Below are 20886 nucleotides of genomic sequence, written 5' to 3'. Positions count from 1 at the left end.
ATTAATTAATTTGAAATACAGCCTTCTTTGAAGTGAGGAAGACGAGAAAATTAGTAATGAGTGTTGCCTCAACGTTTGAGAAAGAGGTTTTGGATGTGGCGTTGCTGAATGGCAGCTAATTCTGAGGTTTTGGATGTGGCGTTGCTGAATGGCAGCTAATTCTATCTTCACACGTAAGTAAAGTTCACCTAGTATACTGCGGTGCAGCATACCGGACTAGGCGTTCTTCAATTATTTTGACCAGACATGTTCGATGGGCAATAAATCTGGAGAATGGGCAGGCTAGAGTAACAGTGCAGTATGATGGGATAAGAAAAAAGTTTGAACATTGCGTAAACCATGTGATCACGCACTGGCCTGTTGAAATGTAGTTTATCTTTACTTATATCTATATGCATTATTATGAATCAAAAGTATTTAAATTTTAAATTTACCTATGTGTTTAAATTTACCTATTTGCCCATATATTGCACTCTGCAGAGCAATGCTCACAATTCAATGGTTGTCAGACTCAATATTTAAAGATCTAAAGTTCTATATATATATAAACCACTTATCGGTGTCATTATCGGTATCTTGGAAATTATAACAGAGACGTGCTAAGGGTTTAAAAGACGGTTTTATTAAACTCGGTAGATTAACAGAAGGCACTGCTTGTGCTTACAGAACCAGCCAGCATTTACAAAACAATGAATTCATTGAACAAAACAATGAATTCCAATGAATTCAAAATTAAACTAAGAAAATTATAAATTAGCCCAAAGGATACACAGAGATAATACTCGCAAGTTGGCTCAAATATAATAACGGAGCGGCAAGCCTAATGGCGCGAATAACGCAACTCCACAGACATACTGCTGTCAAGAGATTCAGTTAGTAGCGTGGACTTCCAAAGAACACACGCTGATTCAACAATATAAAACCTTCCTTTAAATACCATTTCTTTCTATCTCATTTGAATACGCGCGAACTAAAATTAGCAGTCTGCTAGAAAAACGGAAAGCGACAATAATAGAAAATCTACTGAACATAAAATAACTGGCTAGTTAAAAATAAATAAATCCTTATACACTTATATACAAAACATACGAACCAAAATTAACTACTTACAAAATAAAATCTAAAGCTATATTACCCTAAAAGCAACAAATAACAAAGTAAAACAATTACAGTATTTCAATACAGAAAATAAACAGAAACGCAATAAAAAGTATTTAAGGGAACTGGGGACTATAAATAGCTAAAAATCAACCAAAATATTGAATTTTATTTTTACTCTCGTAATATTCCGCATACATCATATGCAAAAAACCGAGTTGAAATATTATAATTTTTAAAGAAGTTACAAGCATTTAAAATGTGTAAACAGTGTAAATTTTGCTCTTTAAATTTTAATCAGTTTAAATCCTTTCTTGCCCTTTAAATCCTTTCTTGACTTAACAGCTACAGTTAATTACAATTTGGGTTTGTGCCAGTCAGTATGGCCGCGTAAGAAAAGAGCAGAGTTAGGCTTTCTGACCCATTAATTAATTTTACAGGCAAAAATAAGAAATAGACAGAAGATGTAACACTTATGAAAGAGCTATTAAATATTTGTTTTCCCTTTCAATGTTTAATGGAATGTGCGAATCAAAATGTGGTGTCGAAAAATAAATTGTGTTTCCGTGGAGAAGGTTCTTTTCTAAGCTGAGACATCATGTTTCCAGTCCCTGTACACAAGTCCCTGTCCTGTATGCTCGGACCCACCAGCGACCGAGCGGTAAAGTCGCTGAACACTGGTAGTTCAGTCCGAGGTTCGAATCCCGCGAACGGGCTGGCTGCATGGGTGCTTTCGTGGTTTTCCCCATGTGTAATGTGTATACGAGCCAGTTTCCCTTAGAAAGTCCTCCACAAAGGCATCCCTCCCCTTAGGCAGATAGCCCTAGTGTGCTTTGCCATAATTAAATACACCACACCACCTGTATGCTCGGCCGTATTACAGTCCTGTACAAAGGTAACGAAGTTTTTTTCTTATTTTTAAACCAGATTAATAATAGAACCTGCATACATCAATGGATACCGACAACTTCTATTAACATTAGTTCATCAATTACAATTTGTATCAGTACAAATTGTAATAGAGCTATGGAGTAGATTTTAAACTGGCTAATCTTTGACTGCGATGTTAGATTTTTATTGATGGCTTCAACTCTTTAAAGTCGCTGTTTTTCGAGATAAGCTCGTAAGGTTTATCCTAAGTTTTTAACAGTTATCTTTAGTTAAAGCTACTTTCCTGTCCCTTCTAATTTCAGCTTACAAATTTCCTGCCAGAGTGTGTTTTTAGAATCGCGGTTAATGCAAATGTAGGAAGAACGGTACTTAAGTCGAATTTCCTCTGACTTGGTTAGACAGCTAGAGATTCTGACTAGCACGCATTTGCCTTTTGGCTACACTCTCTCTAAGCTATTACTATGCTCGGCCGTATTACAGGCCATTGAAAGCTTCGCCGTTTAATAAATATTTTAGGGGCCAACTCCTTTAGAATTTTGATAGCTCCGGCTATACCTTTTTAGCTAAGCATTAGTTAAGTTTGGTTTTCTTAGTAATATGAGTTTAAGTCCAAGTGGAGGCTTTTCTGTAGGTCCTGAGAAAGGAGCCGTCTGTTAATCTTTATTTGAGCAATAAAGGGTAATTAACTCTTCTTAAGTTTATGTTTCTGTTTCCTGAGCTAAAGCGATTAGTCGCTTACCAATTCTCGAGGTTCCACACACATAGCTGTATATCCAAGGTTGGAACCCTATAAGATTACAATCCAAAGTTATTAATCCAAAAATTTTACTGAGAGTTAAAGAAATGTAGAGCAGAAATTGCATTAAAAAATAGAGACCATAACAATTTTAAGATTTTGGATCATTTTTAGGCAAATATCGAAAGCAAATTTGAAACAGGTAATAATTTTTATATATACAATTATTCTGTTATATGCAGGGATTATGTACAAGTGATAACTTTTTCCCCTTAATGATCTGGTACATAATTATACCAGATCTACACTATTTAATAAATTAGATGTACAAGGGTTATCTTTTTCTCCTTAATGATCTGGTTTGCGCTTTCCTAATATTTGGATGAGCAAAAACATTATGATAAATCAAATGGAAGTTTACCACCACAATACTTATGCAACTACACACAACATATATAAATCATTCTGTGTACAATAATGGCATTTTATTTTATGCTCTCCCATGTGGATAATAAATAAAGAGGGAAAAAAGAGGGGATTCTTAATGTCCATTTTTAGACAATCAAGAGATTAAAATTTAAATAATGCACATAGATAATACAAATAATTTCAAGTTCAGCTCAAAGTGCCAGCTGCTGCCAAATGAAGGTTTCCATTGCAACAATAAGCCTAATAATACTATCAAACAATCTAGCAGAATTTTGATTATTTTTTAAAGCTGTCGGAGCATATTTCACATTTAAGTGTTTTAATCTATTAGATTGTATCAAATAGACTAAAACACTTATGCTTACAGAGGTTTAAGCCTTAAAAATGACTTAATAAGTCAAAAGAAATAGATGTAAGCCTTACAAATAGCCGCATATATAAGATTATTGAACACTTTTTTTATCCAGAGTATGGCTCTCAGTAAGAGTGAAGGTTGACTAAATTAGGTTTCCATGGTTTTCCCCTATACTTATTGGTTAATGGACAGCAAATTTAAAAGTGACCAATATGATACTATTTTAATTTAGGATCTTGCTTGTCTACTAGGTGGCTGCAAAATAATTCCATAATCACTATAAAAAAATCTATGTGATAAACTGTTAAATATGGTCCTAATGGTAAACTAACAGGACTGCATTTGACTGTATCTGGTCGCCTAGAAAATCCGGTGTCCTTAATTTGATAAATTATATGAATGCAAGCTAATTTTCTTTGCAAAGTCCTCCAAAGGTGACAGCCCTCAAGAGACTTGCTGCATTAACTAATCAAAATATAAAAGTCTGATAAAATTTCATGGTGAAAGGAAAAATTAATGCTAATAAAAAAATGGAAAATATATGGATGACAAAGTTTTATTGACAATTTAACAGCTAAAAATAGAATTCTGTCAAATGAACACAAAACTAAGCATGTTTAAAACAAAATGAAAGTAAGAAACTCATGAAAAATGCAAGACCACACATATAACAGAATTTCATGACTCTTTGAGAGTAATTCATATGATACTTTGAACAAAAGAAATTCATTTTAAAATGCATTTCTTAATAAAAGTCAGTATTACAGTATGTAAATCACAGATGATAGTTCAGATTCAACAAAAATACTTCTTTTAAATAAGAACAAAATAAAATACTTTTCTGATACATCAAAAGCATTTGTAAAATCTCATAATACAAAAAATTACTATCACACACACAATGAATACAAATTTGAAACCAAAATATCAATGAAAAGCAATTTAATTAATATATATAGCTCGATAACCAATACATTAACGAGGTCAAAAGTAACACTGTATCCAATTCATTGAATGAATTATATATAATTTTAATTATAATTTTAATTTAAAAATAAATAGTCAAAATAAAATACACATGCATATTTTTAAAATGCAAAAGCATTTTCTAGTTTTCACAGAAATAAAAAAACTTTCCTTATTTTCAGTTCTTAAACTATCGCATCAAAATAACTGTAAAAAAGTGTTTAACTACATGTTTAATCACAGAAATCAGATCTTATGAGTATAGAAATGTAATTTTTTAAATTTTTTTTACTTTAAATTTCTGCAGGAACTATACATTAAAGTTGCCTGCAGTTTAAAAATATTTTGATTTATTCCCTTTTGTTTGCATTACATTTTTACTAGAAGAAATTAAAAGCACTTCAAAGGAATATAAATGCTATATAACTACATAATTTTAAGGGACAATGCAATAATTTTCTAAAAACTATTTAACCGCTTGATTAATAACAAGTATTGAAAAAGCTATTGCAGCTACTCGAGCGTGCACACACACGTAGCCCCCCCCCCCAAAAAAAAACCCAGTTAAAATCAGTTTTATGCCAAAACAATTGCTTATTAATAGCTAAGGAAAGTAATCTAGATATGGGATAACATATAAAATAACTCTTTTGGGTGTCAATTTGATATAAATTAGTGAACAAAAAGAAATTTAAAAAATATTAAGGTTCAAAAAATTTAAATGAAAATTATGCTGGATTTGGAATTTCAATGCACATGATAATGACTATTATTTCTCCGAAATGAGAACACATGATTTCCAAAGTTCTGCTTTTAATTCAAAATAAATAAGACAAATGTATAAATAAGTAAACAAACATCATTATCATCATTATCTAAATACCACTTCTGAACACATTCAAAATATCACATTCTCTGTCTTGTAGATTTATTTATGAAGATAAAACACAATTGAAATTTTCAGCAGATACCCTATTTTGAGCCTAAGTATTAATCATATTTACTTGCAAATTAGATTCACCTTTTTGATAAATTTTTTAATCTAAAATTTGGTAGGTTCTTAATAGTTACTTTGACAAATAAAACTGTAGAATGACTTTTAATTATTATACTACAAAGAATAATTGCACAGTTTAAACACTAAATAAACCACACTGGTAATTATCATATATATAAACTGCATAACTATTAATTATAATAGTTACACCTAGCTAAATGATGATTTGAATTTAAGGTTGAATCTACTGCATTGATCCCTGGTATGTTCGAAAACAGACGAAATATATATATCATTAACAATATCCTTATACCACAGTTTATGATACTGTTGGAAATTGTGAAGGAAGAGGAAAAAACACTGAGAAGGATTATCTTTATCAGAATTACTTGTAAGACAAAAATAATTATTCAGTTACATTTTTATTTCTTAAAATTTATCTTAAAATGTAAGAAGGGTTTTATATTCAACAAGAAATTATTCTCAAGTATACTAACTAAAAAAATTTATTATTCTAAATTTGGAAAAAAAAAAAAAAAAAAAAAAAACCATGAAATATATATGGAAAGATTAATGGTACTACTGCATTAAGCAAAACTAATAAAATCAATATACAGTATATTCTCAGACATAACATAAACATACGTTTAGTATCACCAATGTATCACTATCAGTTATAAAATGAATTTAATAAAAGCAAGGATTTTGCAAGTAGCATGAAAAAAATAGTAAAATTCATTCCGAATATTTTCAGAAGTATAAAATATTGCTTCTCTGATATGATCTTGTATTAAAGGATGAACCTGTATTTTCCCATTGACATTTTTCAGGGAATCTTTCATTATAACAGCAATTTAAAAAGTTGATACCACAGATGAAAGACAGTTGATATTTTGAATTATGTCTAATTTGTTACACCTGTCAAGAAAATGACAGAGAAAAATAAGATTCTGAAAATAAAATATAAATAATTAAATCTATCTCTATTATACTACTGTAAGTAAAACATGACAATAATAAGACCTTTAACTATCACACTGTTCCTTCCGCATTTTACATATCATGTACGTAGTAATAAACTTCAAAATGATTTCCTAATGCAATACAGGTAATAAATTTGAGACAAAAATCAGAGGTATTTTTAAACTAATGCATTTATATTTAAATTGAAATATTTTACAGCATAATAAATAGCTGAAACAGTATATGCTAATATGAAATTTAAAAAAACAAAAAAAAAAAAAAAAAAAAAAAAAACAGACATACATTAACATAGTCTTTAGAACAGTAAAATATGTTCATCTTACTTTCAGAATTTTCACATAAATCTAAAAGATTTCTATTCATTTTTATATCCACAGCATTAAAATAAATCTTTTTTGCATTAATGCTATTCAACAGTTTCAGAGGAACTCAAGACTGAAATTTGTATCTTTAAACTAAGTGCAATGTGACTATTTTAAAATGAAGAAAATATCGAGTAAAATACAAATATAGTATTTATCATGCTCTTCACAATAGCAAAAATGTAAATCAAAACACAAACTTATGCATATTAATTTTCCAATTAAATAGTTAGATATGGTAAGCTGTTAAGGAAAATCTAATTAGTATATCAAATTATGTTTTAAGAAGTTCACATTCTTTATGCATGACCATGTTATGTTACAGCTACAAAAATAAGCAGTATGTCTTAATGTTAGTACTAGTATTTATTATGTAGTCTTTGATACTGCAGAAGAGGAAATAATTGCTTCCATCTTATACCCTAATTTCATATTGGTACTAATTATCATTTATATCCATTCATTCACTATTAGTACAGAAAAGTATTTATGCACATGGATCATTTCATACAAGCAGATTTACTATACTTTGATAATTGTCAGACTACACTTTCATAAGAATTTTTTTTTCAGAAAATTCCTGCAAAACATCTACTACATCTATGAAGAAAGCAAAATTAAATGTAATATGAAATTTACGCAGCAACTAAAAGGGCAAATGGACGGTGAGGACTGCACTTTCACAAGCTTATAAATGATAAATTACAAAAGTATAATCTTGCAAAAGCTCATCAGATTTACAGGCATTGTTAACAAAATGGAATGCTTAAAATTAAAAATCATGCAAAAAAAAAAATTACCGTTCTTAAATATATTTAAATTAGAAAGGTAATGAATTTTATACATTAATTTATTTATCAAATTAACTAAAGCAAACAATTTCTATAAATTAAAAGAACAAATATTGAGTATTCTTAAAAACATATCAGTTTGTAAACACATTCCTATGTTAACAAAGCTTGCAGAAAATGTGTATAGGATAGAGGTGAATAAAACTGCTCTTTTATGACATCAGATCAGAACCATTTGCTCACTGAACTTGATAAATAAGACAGAAGCAGAGAGTAAATCAAGAGCAGTGTGTGAGGATGAAGCAAAGAGTTGAAATAGTCCAACAAAGAGTGGGATTTAGAAGTGACTGAATTGAATCACTCACTCAAAAGACTGAATTTCTTTCAAATGTAGTTTTGAGATTCCTAAAACTTCCTTCATACATAGAACTAACAATTAAATTCTGGAATAAAAAATGTTCAAAAAGCTAGGAAATAATACAAATCAAACTCAGTTTTATATCAGAGAATAGAATTTTTTTTCCTTCTCCCTTAAAAAGGAATCAAATCTATCTGACAAGCTTCCTACGAATGCTCTCACTGGGTGTACTCCACAGATACAAGTAAACATAGGCAAGACACCAGAATTTCACTACTGGTCATATAGTTATATTTCTGCTGCACTAAGCAGTTCTGCCTCTATTTCTGAAGGGGAACACTCTGAGGGGCAGTCCAAGAGTTTCCCACACCTCTTTTCTTAGCAGCAGCTGCCTGAGAGGACTTTCAGCTCACTGTGTATTTTTTTAGTACTTCCTTGTTGCAAGACAATATATGCTTAGAAATATCTATATCTTCTCTGGGATTTGATTTTTGGCCCAATGGTACGGCAGTCAGCATAATTAACCTTCTACCAGCAGGGTGGAAGGTGAACTGTACAGCAGTTACTGCTTTTTGTTGAACTGTCATTTGCTCATTTAGTGAAATAAACCAGTTCTCTTAATAAGTTGAGTAGATCCCATATCTGTATCATACGGGAACTTAGAAATGTTAAAAATTACTACCTAGTCACATTCAAATAACATCCGTCCAAACAGCACATTCATTTAATATTCCTGATATTCCTGGAAGCAATTGCAAAATACCTCTTTTCATAACTGTCATAAACTAGCTATCATGCCATTTCAAATAGCATGATAATGTAGTTTATGTTGGTACTAAACCTGCTGATCTGAACTCAGTAGACACATTAATTTCACAAATTTTATTACGGTCAAGAGACAAAATGTAGCTCCTGTTATTGGCAACAGCTTTGGATGAGTTTGCCCAGCTTCATCATGTTTTAATTGAACACATTAGTGGATGGATCTAAAGGTCTCCTACCTCTCTTCCTGTACCATCAAACTGTCGAGGTAACTTTCTGCTCAATGACAGTTTAAAGGACAAACTTGCTACAAACTTGCTACAAAGACATTTTATATTTACAAATTTGCCTGCCTTTTCTAATATTCTAAACTGAGCCTAATAATATGGCAGCAAGTATTGCAAATCACAATAACCAATCAAGGTGACACTTGCTCAAAAAATCATCTTGAAATAAGGCAATAGCAGGGTCAGAAGACAAATTTGGAAATAAAATGGCTATGATACACAAGGATCTGTTTCTCATGAAAGACACCTTAGCTTCTCTGCTTAAAAAGTGACTATTTTGCCCTGCAACACGAATTATGCTGTCTTAGATAATGTCACTTCATGCATTTCTTCTATAGAGAGTATACTAATGGCTTTTAGCAACAAAATTTAATTACTGTAAGTTCCATGCAAATGACATGACTTTTCCAGAAACTTTTTTAACAGAGGGGTATTAAACAAAGGATTAAAATAGTTGTAAAGTAAAAGAACAGATGTCAAAACCTGGCATTACTTTTGATAATAATATAAATTTGTTTTAACAGATAACAGAGAAACAGGATGATGAAAATGGGAGGTTAAAAAAAAGTTTTTTTTTTTTTTTTGTTTTTTTTTTGTTTTGTTTGTTTGTTTAAATTAATTAAGAGTTACATTAGCCAGTTTTGAAAGTAGTTCTTGCATTTTACAATTATTATTACTTTTAATCTCTAAATCAAAATAAATATAAAGGACAAAAGACAAAAGGAAAAAAAAAAAACTATACAACACAAAATGTTTTAATAGTAATTAGTTCCCATGCAAATTTTAATTAATGAAAATTCAATGAGACCACATTCAATTCACATCCAATTTTTCATGTGAGCTTTATAAAACTAAGGCAGCATCCGAACTGCTTCAGTTTTATAAAGTCTGTATGAAAATTTAAAAAAATTACTGTGCATTACATATTTTCATTTATTTTAACATTTCATTTTTAAAATATAAAAAAGACCAACATTTTATAGCTACATATAAGAAATCTATAAGAATCTAATTTTGTTTAATGGAATGAATAATAATAATAATAATAATAAGTGGTTTATTAATTTATTATCATATTCTAATGTAATAAACAATTTTCAAGTCAATGCACATATATGAAAATATCAGATCAATAATTTGTAAAAGAATCTATATAATTCCATTACACATAGCTTATAAATTTATACATTTTTTTTTTTTTTTTTACTTTCCTTCCTCGTACAGATATTTTGATTTTCTCTCATCTATATGTAATATTTAATGTAAATTTATAAAAAGCTAGCACAACAAGAACACATTAGAAGTAATATATAAAAAAGAAATTATTTTTCAAGAATTAGTTACATGAAAATGATCATTTGCACTTAATTTCATATAAACTCGGAAGTTATTACAAAAAGAAAGCTACACAGTTACAATGCACTGCTAGTTTTCAAGAAAAATTTATATGAAACATTATATATGTAGGAAATATGCCAATAAATTATGTACATTTTCAAAAATAATTTATTTAAATATTAAACACTTTGTAGAGTTTATTAAACACTTTGTAGAGTCCACACATACATAACAATAAGAACTTTTGATATGCTTAAAACATTCAACTCTTCCTTCACTTACATGATTATGCAATACATAAATAAAGTTATGCGATATGACAGGGTCAAATATACACAATAAAATGAATGAACACATAAAAAATGCAAGCAAAATTCTTCAGCATTTCTTTGCATATTTAACTTTGCCATTTTCATTGATAATGCATACATGCTGAAAGGAAAAAAAAATTGCTCATCATAACAGAATATGCAAAAATAATAAAGCAAATTCTTTTAATATTTTCAAAGCTTCATGCTTACAAATGAACAGCAAAAATTTATTTATTTAAAATAAATTCATGTTGCTCATTTGACAATTCATAAATTTATAACATTACCAGAAGTAAACAGTTATGTTTCAAAATTTAATGTACTACAGTCTCCCAATTAACTGGATTGCAGACTAATGGAGCTCAACCTAAAAAAGTGCAGTTTGTTAGTTGTAGAATGATGAAAAAATTGCTATTATAAACTGTCAGGGTAGGACAAAAAGAAACCAACAGGTAAAAGAGAGCATATGGAATAATAGTAGTGATAACAAATGATGCTACAACATTTGGAAGTTAACTGTTCATAATTCAGAATACACTGTATTTCCTTCTGAAAACCTTCCCTTTTTAACTGCTTAATTTCCTGCCAGCCTAATACAAGCATAAAAAAATCACACCAAAACAAATACAAGCTGACATTCAGCCTAAGATTTAGCTAAGGCAGCTGCACGATCACCTTCTCTAATTATTTATGGATGATTTGACGTCCAAGGTATGATATAGACAGCAATAAGAATAGACATGATTTAGGTTACAAGGAAGCAAAAATGAAGATATCTTATTATATATCTTAATGTTAATATTACTATGTATTCTTATTGGAATGTAGGTTTCTTTTAAAGAAATAACACTGTGATAGTCACCTGCAGTTTTTCCATGATTAATTTTCATTTGCTGTGCTCTTACTATAAAGAATACAGCAAATGAAAAGTCATTCAAAAGTGTTTCAGAAATTAAATTATTTGCATAATTTTTTCCCAATTTCGATTTCTGGATGATAAATTATTAAAAAAGGGGAAAATATGCAAGGAAATATGGCAACAAAAATTGTTAAATCATTCAATAAAAATCAGCAATTTAATAAAAAAAAATCAAGAGTGCAACCAATTAGTCTTGTATTTCACAATGAGTCTAACTGAAATATTTAATCCATAAACAAAGAGCAGGGTACTACTGTCATATACTTTCTACTTTCAATATAGCTCCTTTGGACTTTTCTAAAAACCATGCCAATTATTTATATTAGTTTTGGCTTTAATTATTTCACTGTCAAATATTATTGTAGTGATCAGTGACACTATATCAAGAAAATTTGATTTATTATTGTTTCTTCATTTACTTGGAAAGACAAGATAACATTTCACAAGATCAGATAAAAGATTTTTAAAAAATTCTGGCACAAGATCAGATAAAAGATTTTTAAAAAATTCTGGCACAAGATCAGATAAAAGATTTTTAAAAAATTCTGGCAAAAAACAGAGTTCTATCTATTTTATTCGAGTTTATACTCAATATTATTGATCAAGTTCTTGTAAATAAGGTTCCTTAATGTAATTTTTTCTTCAGTTACTTATAGTATGTTCTTTTTGCTTTGAGTGCTGCTTGATTTAATTTACACAAGTGGATGTGTTCTCTATAATACACTGCTGAAAAGTACAACCAAGTTCTTAATAGCATTTTTCTATTAATTATAATATTTATTATTCTTATTCCTGTTCTTCAGATTAACCACGATTTAGTGTTAATCATGCATATTATCCCCCGAATTACCCTAGTTAATCTGGAATCTATGACATATATAAAATATTACAAGGGACTATTTCCAAGAGTTACTTAAACTATGGCTGTTTTGATGTACAGAAGAACCTATGAAACAGTTCCCATAAAAGTTTTTCTCTCTAGGAAGCTTAACATTTGAAGTTCCAAAATAAAACTGCACAAACAGTTTTTCTCCAGATATGAAATTTCCACTTACAAAGCTTTTCCCATAAATATTCTAATTCTATACCAAACTATACCATTTGATACCAAAAGCGCATAATTTTATATTAAGCTTCATAATTACATATAAAAATTCCATTTTAAAAAGTTTTATTTTCTTCAAACATTAAAAATCTTTTAAATTCTAATCAACTGACTGGTCTCTTAGAATCTTACTATCTAACTGTTGACATACATTCAGACAGTAACAATCCATACATGTGACCAAAGGATGAAAAAATATGAAGATTTCTTGGAGTGTTTCAAGTGGATAAAATCAAAGCAGTTATGTGCTGGTATGTCAATTAATCAGATGATGTATCAATAATTATACAGTGGTCAAAATTGTGGACACTTTTGGAAATTTTTATCTTTTTGAATTTTGTACGCTTATAGAAAACGTTATGTTTCACAAAATGCAAACTTGTATATATCATTTTAAAGAGAATTTATTACTGAATTCAATACAAAACACAAAATTCAATTCTTTGCAATACAAAAAAAGTTAAACAATAATAGTTATCAATATACATTAGATAGTGATGATTGCAGTGAGTTATCAGTACTTAGTAGGGTACCCTTTATTTTTTATTACAGCTTCACATCGACGTTTCATTGAGCTGACAAGAGTGTTAAGCTCTTCTTTCGTTATTACATGATGCCAGGAAACAATTACAGCCTCAATTAGTTCCCTTTTATTTGATGGGCGCCTCATTCGGACAAGAGTTTTCAAATGGTGCCACAAATTTTGGATAGGATTGAAGTCAGGACTGTTTTTGGCCATGACAGCAATTTAATGCTCTTTGTACAAAACCACTCTTTCGATATTTTGGCCATGTGGCAAGGAGCAGAATCCTGCTGAAAAATAAATGAAGCATTGTTGGAAAAGAGATCTTTGATGGAAAGTAGAAGTTTTGGTTCTAGAATAGTGTCAATTTATTTTCTGGCATTCAGTGTCCCATTGATGACATGAAGGCGACCAATACCATCTGCTGATATGTATGACCAAATCATAACACTAACTGGGTTCTTCACAGTTGCTTGAATGCAGTCAGAATGTAGCTCTTCTCCTATTCTACATCTTACATATTTTCGCCCATCACTACCGAATAACGATATCTTAGTTTCATCACTCCATATAACTTGTGATCACTGATCATCTGTCCAATTGATGTGTTCCTTTGCCCACTGTAGTCTTTTTTATCGTTGCTGAAAAATTAAGATAGGGCTTTTTTCGTGGAATTCTACCTTTCAGTCCAACATCTGTTAATCTTCTCCTGATTGTTCTTGAACTGACAGATACACCAGCATCATTCAGATCATTTCTGATGGCCGCTGATGACATTTTTCTATCTTGGAAACAAACATAGTCTTTTTATTCTTCTGTCATCAATAGATGTGGTGCACCTTTTTCGGCCTTTTCCTTCTTTGTTTTGTATTGAATTTGTCTCCCGATATCGTAAACAAAACTTTCGGACTCCAGATGTAGTCACTGAACCACCCACCTGTCTTGCAATTTCTGCATAGGAAAGACCACTTTCTCGTAACACAATAATATTACATCTCTTTCTAGGTGTCCAATGTACTCTTTTATTTGATGTCCTTGCTTCTTGACTAAATATTGAAAATTTTTACAAAAATTCCTACTTGTAATTGCAATGTATAAGAAACAGGTCCTCCTTCTACAGAACAAAGCAAAATAATGAATTGTTTCAAGTGTAAACATGATTTCAGCTTCTACTGGCAGTTACTAACATTTCATTGGTTCTCAGAACAAGAACAGTGATTGGCCAGGAAAGCTAGACATTACAAACCACTTCATAACTGTGTTTTTTATTTATATTAAAGTACATATAACTTTTTTTGTATTGCAAATAATTGAACTTTGTGTTTTGTGTTGAATTCAGTAATAAATTCTCTTTATAAAATGATATATACAAGTTTGCATTTTACGAAACCTAACATTTTCTATAAGCATACAAAGTTTAAAAACATAAAAATTTCCAAAAGTGTCCACAATTTTGGCCACCACTGTATATATATGCTATTGCATACTACATTCTGCATATATCTGCTAATTACTGAAGTTTATATTATTCCCAGAAAACTTCATGAATTCATACGAGATGTATGCACTCTGTGATGAAAATTTCTACAGTTTACTAAAATTGAAGACAAACTTTTTAACATATTTATTATACGAGGGCTATCCAGAAAGTAGATTACGTTTTGGAATAAAAAATAAACAAAGTATAGGAAACAAATTTTATTATATACAGATGAAAGCCACACTCAAATACTACTTTTCTACATAGTCACCATACAAATTAAGGCATTTATCGTAGCGATGTACGAGCTTGGAAATTCCTTTGTCGAAAAATTCGGCCGCCTGCGCCTTCAACCACTTCGTTACCTCTTCTTGCAGCTGTGCGTCGTCATCAAAACGCTGCATAGCCAGCCACTTCTTCATTGCTGGGAATAGGTGGAAGTCGCTCGGTGCCAGGTCGGGACTGTACGGCGGATGAGGAAACAACTCCCACTTAAAAGATTCAAGAACTTTACGAGTGACATTTGCCGTGTGGGGCCGGGCGTTGTCGTGAATCAACAAGATCTTAGAGCTCAACATTCCTCTGCGCTTGTTTTGAATTGCTCTTCTGAGTTTTTGGAGAGTTTGGCAATACCTTTGAGAGTTTATTGTAGTGCCTCTTTCCAGGAAGTCCACCAAAATTACACCTTTTCTGTCCCAAAAAAACAGTCGCCATCATCTTCCTTGCCGACATTGTTTGCATGCATTTCTTGGGTTTTTGGGGAGAACTTGTGCGCCCCCACTGCATTCATTGCAATTTCGTTTCACAGTTCACATGTTTCACCCATGTTTCGTCACCAGTAACGATGCGATCGAGTAAAGAGTCACCATCCTTATGGTAAGCGTCCAAAAAGTTCAACGCTGCAGCCATTCGCTGATTTTTGTGGTCCTCTGTCAAGATTTTTGGAATCCATCTTGCACAAAACTTGTGGTAACCAAGCTTTTCGCTGATGATTTCGTGCAACAAACTTTGCGAAATTTGTGGAAAACTCAAAGAAAGTTCCGTTATTGTGAAATTTCGATTTTCACGGACTTTAGCATCGACTTTTTCGAGAAGTTTGGCAGTCACTATGCTGGGTCTCCCACTTCGATCTTCGTCGTGAACATTGGTTCGGCCATTTTGAAATCTTATGACCCACTGACGCACTCCACCTTCAGTGATAATGTTGTCCCCATACACTTCACGAAGCTGCCGATAGATTTCTATCGGTTTACAGTTTTTTGCAGTCAGAAACCTTATTACTGAGCGCACCTCGCAGCTCGCGGGATTTTCAATTAACGCAGACATTTCAAACCGTCACAGTATCTGAACGGAGCACAGCACGAACCTCTCACTAGCACGGCTAGATGCAGACTGAGCTGCGCAACGCTCTGACCCCAAGATGGCCGCGCTAGCCCCGCCCCTAGCGGACACAGACGGAAACGTAATCTACTTCCTGGATGGCCCTCGTATATATGAGTAAAAATTTATAAGTTTTCTCTCTTGATGCTTTTAAAGTTGCTTATTAATTATACTATTACTTTCAATAAGATTTCCTATTAAGAAGTTTCTGATTCTCTAGCTTCTGTAACACAGTTTCACAGTAAATTATTATAAATATCATAATAAAAATATAGAATAACAGAAAGAACATCTTTTCATTTCACTGGTAGAACTTTGGTTAACAAAGCAATTAACTAATATACGTATCTATATAATGTTTCATAACATTACTAGAGCTATTTATTGGATAAATTTTGAAAATTACAACAGCTCAAAATCATTTTTTTTTTTTTTTTTTTTTTTTTTTAGCCTATTAAGTTCAGTTCAGGGATAACTCACTGCATGACCATTATAATTTTCTCTCCTCCCTTTTAAAGTTCCTTTGCTTTCCTGTTCTCTTCATCTTTCATCGCACAATTCATTCAAACCAGAAATTCAAGGTATATTTGACAATGCAAGCAATGAAATTTAAATAACGTTGTACAACTTGCAAACACAGAATATGCAGAGACTAGAAGCAGAAATAGTTCCATGGCTAGCAATAACTGTTCCTGAATGAGTCGCACGGTGGAACAGACTAAAGGTAGCAGCTGGGGGTACTACAATCTAGACTTCAATCTTTTCATAGTTCATTTGCTGTAGCTACTAGTCTATTATCATACGAGTGTAATTACAGGCCTGATGAATTCAACTAGAAAAAGATCTAGTGACTGCACTGGCTAGAGTAAAAGTAGAACATGCTATCTATTGAGAAAATACCTGACATTACATATAGCGCTATAGGTATTTCCATTAAAGTCCCTGAAGATATAGATCAACCATCAAGTCTAGTACCTTTGCCAGGTGCTAGCTAATTAGAGTATTTGATAAATTAAACAGGATTCATTTTCAACATCATGCCATCCTATATCATAATCTAAATGCCTGAGTCAATGTGATGATGGATAATGCAAAATTTCATATGATCAGACCCTATGGTTCTTGCACACATAGATATGGATATTATAGTGTTTGTTAGATTCATCTGAAAAGATGTTACACCATCATCAGAGAACATGGAATGTTCATGGTACCAATGCAGCACAGAAGCCTGTGCTGGATTCTTAAAGATAAGCAACGCAATGGCTCTTTGCAAACAAAGACTTATAATTTGCGACTGTTTACTAGTCATATGCATAACATATCTGACTTGTTGAGCAGATATGTTGTGATACTGCAAATTATTTTCTCTCCTGGATCCATCAATTCCATATTGGTATGGTAATGGAAAATTCACACCAATGAAAGCAAGAATATGCAACAATTTGTGCCAATCAAATTCAGTTTTATGTTCGTTTGAATTTCATCTTCTAACATATGGCAAATCTACAAAAAACAAACAATAAGGAAACAAGACCATGATTATGCTTCAGGCTTAACAATCACTTTGAGTTATTACCTGTAGATGAAGGTCGCTTATGGCATTAATTTTAATTACAAAATAAGCACACAGGCTTCATCACACAGACTAGAAATGAAAGTTGTTCAAGTAAGAGGATAAAGAGTAGAATGGGATCGAGGTTACAAGAGCAACATGAGATGTTAAAAGTCCTTAAAATGTACATCATTAGACAGAGTTCTTGGTGTGAAATTGTTTTGAGAAAACTACAAGCTGAAAAGCTTCCTCAATGTTTGAACCCTTAGTGGATTCTCCACTCAAACAAAGAAAATGAAATTGCAGACATTGTTATTGGAAGGTAAATGCTCGAGATTGTGATGATTTAAAACAATAGAACTCTCATGGGTATGGTTACAGTGAAAAAATTTGGAAAATTGGCAACACAAACTTTTTTCCTACACAAATTCATCAACACATTGAGAAACATAAATGGCATTGGATGGATACATGTATGATAAAAATTGCTGGCATAAAACAAAGAAGAACATTGTGAAGAAAGACAAAAGAGAGGAGAGGGGGAAAAACCTTTTGTTGGAATTACAAGATTTCAACATGCCCACATTCACAACTGATAACTTGTTGCATGCAGGAGATTGTTGACAACAATGACAAATGTAACACTGCAGAACCCATGTTATGGCATCATTCTGTTCCGACAAATCTCCCGGATTTTATGTTTACAACATAGCTTTCAGATAAACCCAGAAGGAGAAGGCCACAAAACTGCAAAGTTATGAGAGAAGCTTCCATCTTGAAACATTGTACACACTGAAAACTTGTAATTCCAGTTAATGTTTTTATTCCTCTCCTCTTGTGTTGTAATTGGTCCTTTACAATACTCTTCTCTGTAAATGCTTTACTCCAGCAATTTTCAAAACATGTGTATTATTCCAACATCTCTCACGGTTTTTCAATGCACTTATCAATTTATGATGGAAAAAAAACTGGATGCTGCCATTTGAAAATTTCTAAAGTTTTTCACTATAACTGTGAGAGGTCTGTTGTTTTAAATCATCACAATCTCAAACACATATCTTCAAATAAAAATAAATTTCACTTTAATTGGTTGAGCGGATAGGCCACTAGGGCTTATATATAAGGAAACGTTTTTGTGACCATACTGTACATTATGCAAAGGAGCACTGGATTACTACAAACTGGACTACCTACAAATATGTTTTTAAAAAATCTGAAAGGTTTCAGAATTTAACAGCCACTCAAAAGGATCTATTAAAAGTTTTTTATGCTCTTGCTGAGCTTGCAGTCTATTTAGTCTGCTATTATACTTACTTCTAACCCATATGTTTAAGTCTTTTTAGCTTCATTATTAAGCATCATTTTCTGCACATTTATGCTACATATAAATCACATATATTTTTATTTAATTTAATAAAATTTAGAATTCTCAGTGCAGTGTTAAGTGTTGGCATACATTTTTATACTTTTTCACTCTTTTCTTATCATGTCAGTGTTCAGTATTTTTTAGTAAATGGCTAGCAAAAAATGTTTTTTCTCTTTTAATTATCAATGTTTTGAGTACTAACTTTACTTATTAAGAATTACGCTTCTCACCACATAAAATTCAATTCAACAGCAAAGTCACCAGATATTTAAAAACAGCATATGTCAAGAATTTTTGATAGGCAGTCTCATGCACTAAAAATGTTGAAAATGATTTATTCCATACAGTGTTGAAACTGCTCACTTTCAAATCATTGAGTTTGTTAATCAAAAAATTGATTGAAGTTTTATAAAATATGAAGAAGATAGTAAAAAAATTCAAAATTCAGGCTTTCAGGTGCACATGTGCAGCTAGAAGACCATGTTATTAAAATTTTGATGGCTCTAACCATCATTTTTTCATACTATAAAAAAAAACCTTCATACATTCATGCCCATTCTTCATGATTTCATTTCTTTAAATATGATACAGAGTGATAATACATGGTGGTAATGAAATGAAAACTGATATGCTGTTTACAATTATTCATAACAAAATCCCAATTTGAGACTAATAGCTCATTTGTGCTAACACCCCTTTTGACAAATAAAGTAAAATGGCTAGTGAGCACTATTATGTTGCATTAGTGGTGAGTTGGCAAAAATGATAATATGTGCATATTCAGAATTTTGTGAAATGAAATTGTGTGCAATAATGAGACTTGAGCATGCTAAATGTTGAGTTCTTTATATAACTGCACATTTCTCATGAAGCATGGTGCATTGGTCATAGCTCTACACATTTTATTTTCAAAAATAGAATGCTTCCTTCTATATCTTCTTAATCAGAGGGGAATTTCATTTGCTTCAGAGGGGGTAATGAGGTCAGCTCTTTTTTTTTTACTACTGAGTATTTAGTTTTAGTTTATGAATATAAAAAACTACTTTTATTCAAACTTTGATAATTATTAACATTTTCTGTACTTTTTTCAGTTAAAAATATAAAACCCTTTAAAATCTAAATAATGTATCTATCCATTTATCTAGTTTCGGAATGATCCTATACCAATGATGAAAGAAGTGCATTGGGCAAAAAAAAAAAAAAAAAAAAAAAATCACAATCACTGTGCTATACGATTTGGCGGCTGTCACCATATAGGAATTGTATAAAACAGAACAGGATGAAATATAGTTATATAAAATATCCATCTGACACAAAGACCCAATTTTAATAAATAACCAATAAGCTGACAGCAGTATTTGCTTTCTGAAAAGCATAATTAACTTTATCTTTAAGCTCTTGATTGATATAAATTTTAAAATATTTTGTGGAGCTAAATATTGAAAGAATTTCATCATTAATACTAATGTCAGTATTCACATATTTATCTTTCTGGTATCTCCAGAAGCAAATGATACAGTTTCTTGAAGCCCATAGTTTTATTCTCCACAGTCCACAGCATTTTGAAGGCTGAATTTAGGCTGAACTGGAGTTATTAATTGCACGTTGAAACTGAACTGACTATATCACTACTACTTTATCATCAGAATATATACACATATATTAAAAAGACTGGTCCTAAAACTGACCCTTGAAAAATGCCAGCACACATATACTTCCTGTTGAAATATGCATTTCCAACTTGTACTTAATAAGTATAGCATTTGAGGTAAAATCTAATACGATATAATTATCAGGAAAATTCATTTCATCTCATTTAAATACTAGGTCTTGCTGCCAGATGTGGTTGGATGCTTTCTCAAAATCTAAAAACATCACAACTGACAATTTTTT

General features: G+C 31.3%; 1 protein-coding gene across 1 annotated transcript in view; it reads right to left on the bottom strand.

Moving 5' to 3' along the window:
- Positions 1-600: 600 nt before the first annotated feature.
- Positions 601-20886, bottom strand: part of LOC118200138 (hypoxanthine-guanine phosphoribosyltransferase-like) — a 61093-nt gene continuing 40807 nt past the window's right edge. Inside the window, exon 8 of the mRNA XM_035372066.2 lies at positions 601-10786. Coding sequence (XP_035227957.1) covers positions 10733-10786 — 54 coding nt within the window. The 3' untranslated portion in view covers positions 601-10732. The remainder of the gene's footprint in view (positions 10787-20886) is intronic.

Source organism: Stegodyphus dumicola, chromosome 2 (assembly GCF_044657685.1).
Source record: "Stegodyphus dumicola isolate Sdum_Otavi_A_Nest chromosome 2, ASM4465768v1".
NCBI lineage: Eukaryota > Metazoa > Arthropoda > Arachnida > Araneae > Eresidae > Stegodyphus > Stegodyphus dumicola.
This window is presented reverse-complemented; position numbering and strand designations above follow the sequence as displayed.